At 36.8% G+C, this 14,023-nt stretch overlaps 1 protein-coding gene across 2 annotated transcripts in view; it reads left to right on the top strand.

Annotated features, from left to right (window-relative positions):
• Frs2 (fibroblast growth factor receptor substrate 2) overlaps positions 1–13,928 on the top strand; it is a 46,032-nt gene extending 32,104 nt beyond the window's left edge. The window contains exons 3-8 of one of the 2 annotated variants that reach the window (XM_015483025.2): positions 1,093–1,187; positions 5,245–5,336; positions 7,884–8,070; positions 8,834–8,992; positions 9,341–9,504; positions 11,249–13,928. In XM_015483025.2, coding sequence (XP_015338511.1) covers positions 5,271–5,336; positions 7,884–8,070; positions 8,834–8,992; positions 9,341–9,504; positions 11,249–12,199 — 1,527 coding nt within the window. In that variant the 5' untranslated portion in view covers positions 1,093–1,187; positions 5,245–5,270 and the 3' untranslated portion in view covers positions 12,200–13,928. The remainder of the gene's footprint in view (positions 1–1,092; positions 1,188–5,244; positions 5,337–7,883; positions 8,071–8,833; positions 8,993–9,340; positions 9,505–11,248) is intronic. The other variant, XM_048805229.1, reaches the window with a different exon arrangement.
• The last annotated feature ends 95 nt before the right edge of the window (positions 13,929–14,023 follow it).

Here is a 14,023-nt window from a genome sequence, read left to right as displayed (position 1 = left end):
TTTTTTAGTGTAGATGGACACAATACCTTTATTTTATTTATTTTTATGTGGTGCTGGGGATCAAACCCAGTGCCTCACGCATGCTAGGCAAGTGCTCTACCTCTGAGCCACAACCCAGGTCCTTGTCTTATAACTTTAAACTAATCTATTGATGTAATGTCACTATGCTGCGCCTCTCTGATATGCTTTTTTTTTTTTTAAAGAGAGAGAGAATTTTTAATATTTATTTTTTAGTTTTCGGCGGACACAACATCTTTGTTTGTATGTGGTACTGAGGATCGAACCTGGGCCTCACGCATGCCAGGCGAGCGCGCTACCGCTTGAGCCACATCCCCAGCTCTGACATGCTTTTTATTATTGTTTTCTGAATGACTTCTCTGGTTCTAGGGGGTCATGTGGAATAGGAAGATACAGAGCATGGATTCTAAAAAGAGTCATTCCTTTGCAGGAAAAATGATGGCACATGAGGTTTAGAAAAAGTGTGAACAGAGTTGGAGAATTAATCTGCCCCTTGGCTAAAATATAGGGATTTAGAGCTGGAGTGGGATCTTGAAGGTGGTTTAATCTAACCCTTATTTATGGCTTAGGATGTAAGTATGCAGAAGTGAGTTATCCAGTGTCATTAGCTATAGTGGAGAAGCCAGACACATCACAGAATTTGGACTGTTGCATTTTTACATTTTTTTCAAAGAATGCTAATATGTACAAATCATTAATTTTAAAAATTTATCTTATTAAAGAATTTTCGATCAGTTTTTGGACTTTTGAGTTTGTTTAAATAGGTTAACTGAGCTAATATTGCTATCAGAAATCTCATAAGGAGCTGGGCATAGTGGTGCATGCCTATAATCCCAGTTGATTTGGGAAGCTGGGGAAAGTTAAGTCCAGCCTTAACAAATAAGTGAGGGCTTAAGCAAACTTAGTGAGACTCTGTCTCAAAATAAAAAATAAAAAGGGTTGGGGATGTGGCTTAGTAGTGAAGTTCCTCTGTGTTCAATCTCCAGTAAATCCCGCCCCACACACAAATCTCATAAGGAAAATTAATATTTTAAAAGAAATAAGAAATTCTCAACTTTTTTCTACTATTTCTAGGTTAAGTCAGCAAACAAATAAAACATGGTATTTTGAAGTATGATTAAACTCCTGATGCAGCAGCAGAGGCTAAGAATATTAATGGCCAGATCTAGGTGAGTTAAAATTACCTTAGGAAAAAAGGGCCCAAGCCCACAACTTAATAATTTTTCTTTTTAAATTGGAGAATTTAATGTATTTGTTGTTGTTGTTGTTTTTAGATATACGTGACAATAGAGTATATTTTGACATATTATACATACATGGAGTGTAACTTCCCATTCTTGTGGTTGTACACGATGTGGAGTTAACACTGGTTGTGTATTGATTTTTGAACATAGGAAAGTGATGTCCGATTCATTCTACTCTTTTCTATATCCATTCCCCCTCCCCAATGTTTTCCTGAAAGCAAGCACTTTGCCTCCTATTTGCTGACTCTTCCATGTCCAAAGAATAAGGAAAAATGGTTTTAATTAAACCAAGAAAATATATATGAACTTAAAATATTCAGTAGACTCATTGAAATATCGATCTTCCCAAACAGGGGCTATCTTTGTTCTTGAATATACCCTAGTTCCTTTTTTGAGGGTGCATAACAAAAGCATTTGCATTTTTGCTGAGTTATTGGCTTGGAAGAGTGATGCTGATGAGACCACATAGTTTCTCATTAAATGTTTATACTATTAGTACATATTATTAAGTCTCAAATAACTCAGATGTGGTCTCCAAATATTAATCTGGTGGTCATAAATGCAGAATAGTTAGTATTTAGCCTTTCCCATTGCCTAGGATTTTATGGTTCAAGAAGAATCTGGCAGGGGGGGCACTGTGGTTGTAGCTTAGTGGCAGAGCATTTGTTTAGTACGTGTGAGGCACTGGTCTGATCCTCAGCACCACATAAAAATAAATAAATAAAATAAAGGCATTGTGTCCATCTACCCCCCCCCCCTAAAAAAAATAGAGGAGTCGGGGGAAGTGAATAAATTTGACATTAAAAAATCTCTTTTGAGAGCTGAGGGTGTGACTCAGTAGTAAAGCACCCCTGGATTCAGTCCCCAAGAGCAAAATAAAGAATGAGTGGATAAAGTAAGTTAGCAAGTAAGTTTTTGAAAAAGGTTGTGAGGGTTCCTCTTTCTAGAAGTTGGAAGATGGACAACTGCCTGTATTCTAGCAGTTTCAGTCCCTCACTCATACCAAGCCTGTTAGATTTTGTTTTTTTGTACTGGGATTTGAAAACGTAGGGTCCTTTACCACTAAACTATATCCTCAGTTCTTCTTATTTTGAGACGGGGTCTTGCTAAGTTTCTGAGCCTGTGTTCTTTTTCTTTTTCCATTTTCTTTAGTTAGCCCTCATCTTTCAACTTTTTGTCCTAACAGTCAGATGATCTATCACTTCAAACTCATGTATTGCCAACATCTTTTAATTTCTTTGTTCTCTTATCTCTGACCCTGGACTGCAGAGCATAGCTAGCAAACCGCATAATCTTGATCTCTATCCTTCACTGAGCTCTCATCACAGCCTACTTAGTCTAGCTACCTTTTGGGGGGGTAGTACTTTGATGACTGATCTTACCAGTCTCCATAAGTCCCTCATTCTGTAAGCCTTTAGTTCTGTTTTATAATAGAAATTTAGGATGATAAATGTTATCTGCTTCAGGTTGTCTTTATGCTCTACCCATCCTTATTTCTTCCCTGGGCCCTCAGAACTCTGTTCATATTCTAATAGAAGGTTGATTATGGTGCATAATCTATTTACGTCTCTTTCTCTCTGTTTAGACTTACTGCTCTTCAGAAGTACAAGCAGTGACTTAATCATCATTGCACCATGATACTTTTTTTTTTTTTTTGGTACCAGGGATTGAATTCAGGGGGCGCTCAACCACTGAGCCACATCCCCAGCCCTATTTTGTATTTTATTTAGAAACAGGGTCTCACTGAGTTGCTTACTGCCTTGCTGTTGTTGAGGCTGGCTTCAAACTTGCGATCCTCCTCCCTCAGCCTCCCAAGATGCTGGGATTATAGGCGTGCACCACTGTTCCTGGCTGCATCATGATACTTAGTTGTCATATTAGTTAAGAGTAAAATATCAACCATCATGGATCTTAACTAACTTTACTGGATAGTATACCTTTAATCTTCTTAGTGCTTAAATCTGCCAGGCATTCTTCACTTTTGTTCAGTAAAGCCCTGTTCAGCTCACAAAGGGACTGAAGCACCTACTGTGTGCTAGGCATTGTGTTGGCACTAGCAATGCAAGAACAAATGAGGTCTGCCTCTGCAAACTGTGGCAAGAGAACAACAGATAAACAGCCTGTCACAGTTCTACTAAGAATTGTGTGATAGGTGCTTTGGTATGGGAAGCCCAGGTTGGTTGGAGCCATAAAGAGTTCCTAGAGGCACTGGCTTCTGAAACTTGAGAAAGAGAAGCAGCAGAAGGAGAGTGGTTATAGAATGATGTGAGAGAATAAAGATTCTCTGGGTAAACTGTAGCTTGTTCAGTCTGATTAAACTAAGGGTAGGGCTTGAACAGAGGGCAGGAAGAGTTAAAACTGAACCTTTTAACCAGATTTTGAAGGACCTTATGCTATACTGAAGATTTAAAATTTTATCCTGAAAGTGGTGGAGAAGCACTGAAGAATTTTAAACAAGTTTCAATCAGATTTATGTTTATATTTTGTAGCTCCCGTGTTCCCCTCCCTCTCCCTTTTCAGCTGTTATCATATTCATTCTGGTTCTTTCCCAAAATTAGAAGTGTTAATTTTGAATTTTTCCTGTTTGTTCATTTGGAATGCTCTTGAACACTTAGCATTGCCTATATAACTTTTTATTGCTAATCTTCTGTGGAAAAGAACAATTATGTAGACATACCTATCCATTCTGCCAATATTCTCTGTGTAACATTACTGCTTAAATTTTGAGATGGTCTTCTCTCTTACTAATGTACTATTCCAAATTGATATTGTATCTTATTAATAAACTTTTGTCTTGAGGGTGTATAAGAGAGCCTACAGTGACTAATAAGAACCAAAGGCAGCTGGGCATTGTGGGACATGCTGAATACCAAGAACTCGGGAGGCTAAGGCAGGTGAATCTCAAGTTCCAAGATCAGCCTCAGCAATTTGGTGAGACCCTGTCTCACAATTTAAAAAGGACTGGGGATGTAGTTCAGTGGTATAGCTTTCCTAGGTTTAATCTCCGATTACTGCCACCCCCACCCCAATCCTGCCAAGCTAGAAGTCTAGCAAGGTTTGGCAATTGTTTTTTTTTTTTTTTTTTAAAGGACATGAAATCCCTGTTGTGATAATAAAGGATTAATTATGTGATTAACTCTTAAATAACAGTACATTAATTGTTTAAATAGTATTATATATCAGATTATAAATTGCTTTGTTTTTTAAGTAATTTTAAAATATGTGACAGACTTTTGTAAATTAAACTGGAAATTTGAGGTTTCTGTCACATCTGCTTTACAAAAATTTGTTTTTATTGTCACTAAGCAAAGTTGACCAACTTGCCGAGCGCAGTGGCACACACCTATAATCCTAGTGGCTTAGGAGGCTGAGACAGGAGGATTGCGAGTTCAGAGCCAGCCTCAGCAAAAAGCAAGATGCTAAGCAACTCAGTAAAACCCTATCTCTAAATATAATAAAAAATAAGGCTGGGGATGTGGCTCAGTGGTCAGGTGCCCTGAGTTCAGTCCCTGGTAACTCCACCCCACAATTGACCAATTAGTTATTTGAAATTTAGCTTCAGCCATAAACCTTGTTGGAGCTTAATTTTCTTCTGTATGAAAATATTATACTTTGTATGGAAATGAGACAATGAAACTCATTAATTTATACATTCATAATTATAATTAAAAATATCATGCTTGTGTTAGATGATTTTTTTTCTTTTCCCCAGCACTGGGGATTGAACCCAGGGCCTCATACATACTAAGCAGGTGCTCTACTGATGAGCTACATCATCAGTCCTTTTTAAAATTTTTATTTTGAGGTAGGGTTTTGCCAAGTTATCCAGGCTGATATTAACCTACAATCCTTCTGCCTCAACCTCCTGAATAGGTGTGTGCTACTGTGTCTGGCTATGTTAGATGATTTCTAAAGCCCTTTTCTGTTTTGTGGTTTTTATATCCTTCACCAAATAATTTTTTCCAAATTATTTTCCATGTAGTGCTCACATGGTCTTCTGAAGAAGCCATGGGTAGCTGTTGTAGCTGTCCAGATAAAGACACTGTCCCAGATAACCATCGGAATAAGTTTAAGGTCAGTAAAACCGGTTGAGCTATATATCTCACCACCTACTTGGATGTACTTCTTTTACTTAATATATCTTACCTTTTCACTTTTATCACTAGACTCTCATTTGCTTCCCTCCCCCTATCCTGCCTTTTTTTTATGTGAATAAATGATGACATTTTCTTACTGACAATATGAAATTGTATTAGTCCAATTTTCATTAATATGACGAAATATCTGAGGCTAAATAATTACAAAGAAACTAGGTTGTTTTAGTCAACTTTTGAACTGCTGTGACCTGACTAGAAAAATTTTAAAGGAGGAAAAGTTTGTCCCCCGGAGTTTCAGAGGTCTGAGTTCATAGATAGTCAATTTTGTTGTTGTGGACCTGAGATGAGGCATAATAACATCATGGCTAAAGAGTGGAGGAGGAAACAGTTCGAGACAAGGCCTCCAGGAAGCAGAAAGAGAGACACTGCAGAGCAGGGACAAAATACATATCTTAAAGGCACATCCCCAGTAACCCACCTCCTGCAGCCACACCCTGTCTACAATGTACTGATTAGGTTAAGAGTCATGACCAAATCATTTCACCTCTGATCTTTCTTGTGTTGTCTCAAACACGAGCTTTTGGGGGATACCTCGTATCTAAACCATAAAAGAGGTTTATTCAGCTCACAGTTTTTGAGGCTTGGCTCTGGCCCACTTGACTATACCACCTCATGGCAGATATAATCACAATGCTGGGAATGCATGCAAGAAATTTACTTTCCAAGACTGAAATCTAAAGAGTCATTGAGCACTAACTGAGGTCCCTCAAGAACTACCTTGCCGAGCGCAGTGGCACACACCTATAATCCTAATGCCGTCTGAGGGCATGCCCCAGTGTTAAGGAGCACCTCAACATCACCACACTGTAGACGAAGCCTCTGACGCATGAACCCTTGGGGACTAGCAACATCCTAACCATAGTAGGAATCCTTTTTTATTTTTCATTTGGTCTTCTGTATTCAATTAACCATACAGTTCTGGTAATACTTTCTTTAAAATGTCATTTTATAAGTGCCTTTCAATTTCATCACCACCTGTTATTGTAACAAATACTTGAGATAAATCAACTTATAGAGAATAGGTTTATTTTGGCTCACAATTTTGGAGGTTTCAATCCATGATCTATTTGCCCCCTTGCTTTGAGATTGTGACAAGATAGCAGTCCATCATGGCAGAGTACATGGTGGAGCAGAACTACCCACCTCATGGCAAAGAACAAAAAGAAGGAGGAGGAGGAGGATCTCAGTAATTTACTTCAAGGGCACACCCTTAATAACCAGAAGATCTCCCACTAGGCTCTACTTCTTAAAAGGTTCCACTGCTTTCCACTTGTGCCCCAGGCTTGGGTCTAAGCCTTTAGAACATAGGTCTTTAGGGGACACTTAAGATCTAAATTGTAGGGCTGGGGTTGTGGCTCAGCAGTAGAGTACTCGCCTAGCATGTGCGAGGCCCTGGGTTCAATCCTCAGCACCACATAAAAATAAATAAATAAAGATATCCAACTTAAAATATATATATATTCATATTCTGACAATATGAAATTGTATTAGAAAAAAATATATAAAGAAAAAGATCCAAACTGTAGCACCACCTTTCCATTATAATTTTCATGCATACCTAGATGATTTCTTAATTGTACTTTATTCCAATCACCCTGTGACCCATCCTATAGTTGCCATCCTATTGATCTTCTTTCATCATTCATTAACCTGTTTGCTGCAATTCCTGTGGTATTTTGTTACATATAGGCTGAAAGCACCCATAGCTATTAAGTGTCTCATAATCTCTGCTCTAAGTCATAGCCTCTGGATTACACTAACCTAGTTTAGGTCACACCTCTCCTACTTTATAGTTTCGATCTTGGGCAGGGTACTTTATCACTAAGTCTTAATTGCATTTTAGTTTAGGGTTGTTACAAGGATTAAATGAGAAAAATATACATAAAGCACTTTACCTTGTCCCAGGGCAATAACTTCTCTATAAATGTTACCTGTTATTCTTAGTCTTGGACATGCTCAACAGTACAATACATTTCTTTACCTGAACTCTGTGCCAGTCTTATTTTGGTCTCTTTGAAAGGTATCTTCTTTGTTCTATTTTAGCATTACATATTCATTTTGTGTCCTACATCTCCTAAGCAACCAGATTTTCCCTCTTATTTGATTTCCTGTCTAAATTTAATTTTACCCCATGTCCAACTAAAGGCCCTCCTTTTCTTATATAAAGGTTTCTCCAATAACTGCAGATGACAGTTGCTACCTTCTACAGTCTCTGTTGCATTCATTTGTCAATTAATAATACAGAGTTTTGTAGTGTCAACTTTGTGTTTGTGTATCTTGTTTCTCCAGTAGGAGAGTAAATTCCTAACAGATGTGAACTAGGCATTATGCTATTACACATTTCTGCCCTATACACACACATTAGTTGATGAATGAACAATAAGCAAGTAACTGAATCAATCAGCAACAGTGCATTTTCCTGATGAATTGGTGAAATGTTTGTATGACTGTCATCTTCTTTTAGGTCATTAATGTGGATGATGATGGGAATGAGTTAGGTTCTGGCATAATGGAACTTACAGACACAGAATTGATTCTATATACCCGCAAACGTGATTCAGTAAAATGGCACTACCTCTGCCTGAGACGCTATGGCTATGACTCCAATCTCTTTTCTTTTGAAAGTGGCCGAAGGTGTCAAACTGGACAAGGTAGTATCATATTTGAAATATTGTTTTTTAGTTATTTTATATACAGTTTTGAAATTAATATTTACTTTTCTCTTAAAAGAAAATTCCCCAAATAGGTGGGTTGTTAAGAAAAAATATAACAAACTTTGTATTTATCAAGCATGTATTAAGCACATTTTCTATGTCAGAAATTTTGACTTGTGTTAACTTTAAGGGGTAGGCCAGTAAGTGATTTTTTTCCTGTTAAATTGACTCAGTATCTATATTGTTTTTATTTGGGGAAAGAACCTAAACTTTGAGTTGAACGGAACAGGTTTTTTTGTTTGTTTGTTTGTTTTGTTTTGTTACTTACTACTTAAATGGTCTTGGCAAGTTATTTGTCCTCTCCTGAACTTTATAAAAGGGGAATGGTAATACTTATGTTACAGATAAACAAGATAACGAAATAACTCTTAACAAGGGCTTGTTAAATGGTAAAGGATTACCTTGTTAATGGTGAGTTGAGCTCCCCCTGCTGTTAAAAGCAGAGTGGAGTAAGTGTAAACATCTTGTCTGCTTTGTTTTAGGTCATGTCTTTTAAATAAGTGAAAACTTTTCTGAGAACTCTATTATTGGGTTTATGTTTTGAAAAAGGGAATATCATTAATTTATCAAATTTATTTAGAAGGCCTTTTTTGCTGTTGGCAAAAGAAATGTTTTCTTGACAATTTTGTTTTTGACAGATGCTCTTATAACTTTTTTAAAGGTGTGGTTGCCATTTTTCCCTTTGGGCTTATATTTGTAGGAATCTTTGCCTTTAAGTGTGCCCGTGCAGAAGAATTATTTAACATGTTGCAAGAGATTATGCAAAACAATAGTATAAATGTGGTAGAAGAGCCAGTTGTAGAAAGGAATAATCATCAGACAGAATTGGAAGTACCCAGAACACCTCGAACACCTACAAGTAAGTAGCATTTTTCCCTCTCATAATTTGAATATTAGACTATGGGAAATATCAGATATAAGCTGTATATTATGAATATTTTTATAGCACTAGAAATCACCATTTATTTATAGAAGCATGTTTATCAATTTTTAAAAACTGTTAGCTATAATTATAAGCATTTTAAATATGTTTAAAAAATGTTTATCTAAAATATGGGTGGGGGAATGTTGTTTTTGCTCTAATTTCTATATGTCTCACAAGAAACCTCTTTCTTAATCCTTAGTCAGATTAGATTCTTATTCATTTTTATTCTCTCTGCCCCTACCCCCATATCCCTGCCTTCTTAAACCAATAAACAAAACTTAGCTCCAGGGTTTGCTGCTCAGAACTTACCTAATGGATATCCCCGATATCCTTCATTTGGAGATGCTTCATCTCATCCTTCAAGCAGACATCCTTCTGTAGGAAGTGCTCGCTTACCTTCAGTTGGTGAAGAATCTACACATCCTTTGCTTGTGGCTGAGGAACAAGTAAGCATGTGCTCCTGTATAACAGTGATGATGATTGTATGTAAAGTGTTATGCTAATTCTTGAATATTTTTCTACTTTTACAGTCAACAGTTGAGGAAATTAACGTATTTGCTGTCATATCTCAAACATGTACAGGTTATCAGGGAAATAGCATTGTAGTAGTTTGTGGGTTCATAGAAAAGGTGTATCTGTAGATTGAGAAACTTGTACTTAACAGTCAGTTTCCATTGTAATAATCTCCAATGGATCAAGAATTTATGCGGCCTGATATGGTGGAACATGTCTGTAATCCAGTTGCTCAGGGGCTGAGGCAGCAGGATTGCAAGTTCAAAGCCAGTCTCAGCAATTTAGTGAGTCCCTAAGCAACTTAGCAAGACCCTGTCTCAAAAAAATATATAAAAATGATTGGGGATGTGGCTCAGTGGTAAAGCACCCCTGGATTCAATCCCCAGTACTAAAGGGAAAAAAAAAATTATGCTGCTTTTCATATCTTAATCTTATAATCACTGAACTACTAGTAGAAAGGTAGATATTGTTGATGTTGTTATGGAGCTAGGTTTCTGACTATTCTAATTTTCATTTGTGGAATGAAACATCTGGTTGACCATCATCTATTTATTACCTCACCTTTTGTAAAACCATAAGATTTTTCAGCATCAGAGATTTTTAGTGTTTTTAAAGTAAATTTCTTTGTGTTCTTTACATAGTAAACAAGTTCTTACATTGTTTATTTTGATTATATTTTTCGCCAGTGTTGCCTTTCATTCTTAAATCTTAAAAAATTTTTTAGACTTCCAAATATTTTTATATCATCTCTCCAAAATGCCATTGAGCTTTTTAAAGAAGTGATTCTTTCTTTCTTTCTTTCTTCCTTTCTTTCCTTTTTTTTTTTTTAAATAGTGATGATTTCTTACTGTGTGTTATTTATTTTTCATCTTCATTTTAGGGTTTTTCTCTATATACAATAGTCAGATAATCAATAAATAGTAATAATTTTATCTTTTCCTTTTCAATACTTGTTATTTCTTATTCTTGAATCATGTTTAATGCACTGATAAGAATTCGTAGAACAACAGCAAAGTGATAATCCCTATTTTATTTCTGATTTTTTTAATAGAATGTTTTTCATGTTTCACCATCAAGTGTAACACTGCATGTTAAAGTAGTTATTCATTTACCAAAGTAGGAAAATATTTTAGATATTTTTATAATTCTCCCCTCTCCCTACCTGGTTTGTTTGTTTTTGGGGGGATAGTACCAGGGATTGAATCCCAGGGCATTTAGCCAAGAAGCCACATCCCCACTTCTTTTTATTTTTTATTTTGAGACAGGGTTTTGATAAGTTGCTTAGGTCTCAGCCTCCCAAGTCACTGGGCTTATAGCCACCATGCCTGGCTCTCTGCCTTTTTATTAGTTAAAAAAAAAAAAAAGGTGCAAAAGTCTTAAGAGTAGATTTGAGAGCTGGGCATAGTGGTGTGTGCCTGGTAATCCCAGCAACATGGGAGCCTGAGGCAGAAGGATGGCATGTTCGAGGCTAGCCTCAGCAAAAGTGAGGCCGCTAAGCAACTCAGTGAGACCCTGTCTATAAATAAAATACAAAATAAGGCTGTGGCTCAGTGGTAGAGTGCCCCTGAGTTCAATGCCCGGTACCAAAAAACTTTTGGTAAAGTGATGGGGTCAGACTTTTAAGTTTTTAGTTATTTATTTTTAAATAAGTTACTGATTTACTTTGTTTCATTTTAGATACATACCTACGTCAACACTACAGGTGTACAAGAAGAACGGAAAAATCGCACAAGTGTGCATGTCCCATTGGAGGCAAGAGTTTCTAATGCTGAATGCAACACACCAAAAGAAGAACCAAGTAGTATTGAAGACAGGGACCCTCAGATTCTTCTGGAACCTGAAGGAGTCAAATTTGTTTTAGGACCAACCCCTGTTCAGAAGCAATTAATGGAAAAGGAGAAACTGGAGCAACTTGGAAGAGATCAAGTTAGTGTAAGTGGTGCGAATAACACAGAATGGGACACTGGCTATGACAGTGATGAACGAAGAGATGCACCCTCTGTTAACAAACTGGTATATGAAAATATAAATGGGCTATCTATCCCTAGTGCCTCAGGGGTCAGGAGAGGTCGTCTGACATCTACCAGTACCTCGGATACCCAGAATATCAACAACTCAGCTCAGAGAAGAACTGCATTATTAAACTATGAAAATTTACCATCTTTGCCTCCAGTTTGGGAAGCCCGCAAGCTAAGTAGGGATGAAGATGACAACTTAGGACCAAAGACCCCATCTCTAAATGGCTACCATAATAATCTAGATCCAATGCATAACTATGTAAATACAGAGAATGTAACAGTGCCGGCAAGTGCTCACAAAATAGAATATTCAAGGCGTCGGGACTGTACACCAACAGTCTTTAACTTTGATATCAGACGCCCAAGTTTAGAACACAGGCAGCTCAATTACATACAGGTTGACTTGGAAGGTGGCAGTGACTCTGACAACCCTCAGACTCCAAAAACACCTACTACTCCCCTTCCACAAACCCCTACCAGGCGCACAGAGTTGTATGCTGTGATAGACATCGAGAGAACTGCTGCTATGTCAAATTTGCAGAAAGCACTGCCACGAGATGATGGTACATCTAGGAAAACTAGACATAATAGTACTGATCTGCCCATGTGAGCCTGGAAAGCATTATGTTGTTTGCACCTTTGTGAAGTTTTTTAAAATGAAGATGCAAGTGCTTCATTTTCATTTCTACACTAACGCCTTTTATAGACTGATAAAAATTTTTTCTGAATATTTCATGCGCATCTTTAACTAAAGGGAATTAATGTAGAGCAGGTACTCCTTAAAGAAGACTAATTTCATTATATACTACTCATTATTGTATAGCAGCATTCCCATTTTCACAGTGCCTATTTAAAATGAGAGTTGAAATGAATGACATGCTGGTTGATTTTTATTCAACATTCTGGACTTATGTGTATCTTTCATGTCTAAGTCGTGGTTGGCATTTAAAACTTTTTATAAAGCCTCTTGATAATGTGCATTGCTAACACATAACTCTAGGGCTTTGAAAGTAATATTTGCAGATTCACTTCACAGTATGTGGCCTCCAGCATGTTAACCTGAGGAATCCTTTATTTCACTAGTTAAAGGCTTTTTTGACTTGAGCCAAAACATATGAAAAGGAAACAGAAATACCACACCTCCTTTGATAGCAGTCAGCTCCTTTGCCTTCAGTGTTACTAGAAAGAGTCTGTGTCATGAATATAGTTTGCTGTTGGTGTGTGCTGAAAGACAGGCAGGAGATAAGATTTTCTGTTTACTCATCTCATGATGTGATTTGAAGGGCATGTTTGGATATCTTACTCAGAATTACAGTAGGCTTAAGAATCAGTCTCAGGTCACTTTACCCAAAAACATTTTTTGAAAATCTGAACCAAGATCTGTTGAATTTTCTCTCCTATAGCTTATTGGTGACACATTGTTTTCTGGAGGCTTTTGTGTCATTTGGTTCCCATTTAACTTCAATTTCTTAGTGTTTGGGATGTCATATTTTGTTGTTTAATGTCTTTATCAATTTAAAATGTTTGAGTTTGTATATAGTTTTGAAATTGGATTCTGTGTTCATTGTTTCTTAGTTTGCATTTTTGTCAACTTATGGTTTTGAAGGTTCATTTGGAACTTACTGTTATTCTATAACAGAGTTGTCCTTGTCCAGTATTTATTTATATGCTATTTACTTTTTAAGTTGAAAAAACCATTTTCTCAATTTTAAATTTCTCTTCTGTCTATATGCGATATCTTTAGCAGCTGAGAAAAAAAGAAAAATCCTTTCAACATGCAAAGTTCCCTAAAGGTACTGTGTTTTCTCTGTGGACACTCTCCTCAGCACTTTAGCAGGGATTCCCTCAGCTACATTGCTGCAGTTGTACTCTTGCTCACTCTGCTGTTCCTTGGCTCTGCTGTCCTTTCACTTGTAGTCAGATTTCTGATTATCCCTTGATTTCAGTGGAATGTTAATATTGTTGCCAGCATAGCAGGTACAGTGGAAGTCTTGTAGTAATGAGATTGTGTCATAATTTAGAGTTTAAAATGAACGGAAGTTTATATACTGAGGAGAGTTCAGAAGTCAAACTATTGGAAAATCAATGTTCCATATTCCAAAACACTAGAAAATACAAGAGAAGATTGAGTAGAAAGAAGGTTGGGTAACCTTGCAAAATATTTTATTGTTTTTCTCTAAATATGAGGAAGTTTGAGATTGTGGTCTGGATCTACCAGATGTAACTAAGGTTAATTTAGTAAGAAAACATTTCAGTTATATAACATCCAATTTATCCATTAAATAACCTAGTGATAGAAGAATGAATGGATTAGCAGAACAATAAGTGGGACCATTATTTAAAAAAAAATACTACAGGTATCTTTTTCGTCATTTTCAGTGCCATTATTTTATTAGCATAGCAAGAATTTTGTCATTCCCCCCCCCCCCACCCC

Source organism: Marmota marmota, unplaced genomic scaffold, assembly GCF_001458135.2.
Source record: "Marmota marmota marmota unplaced genomic scaffold, marMar, whole genome shotgun sequence".
In the NCBI taxonomy this organism is placed as follows: Eukaryota; Metazoa; Chordata; class Mammalia; order Rodentia; family Sciuridae; genus Marmota; species Marmota marmota.
This window is presented reverse-complemented; position numbering and strand designations above follow the sequence as displayed.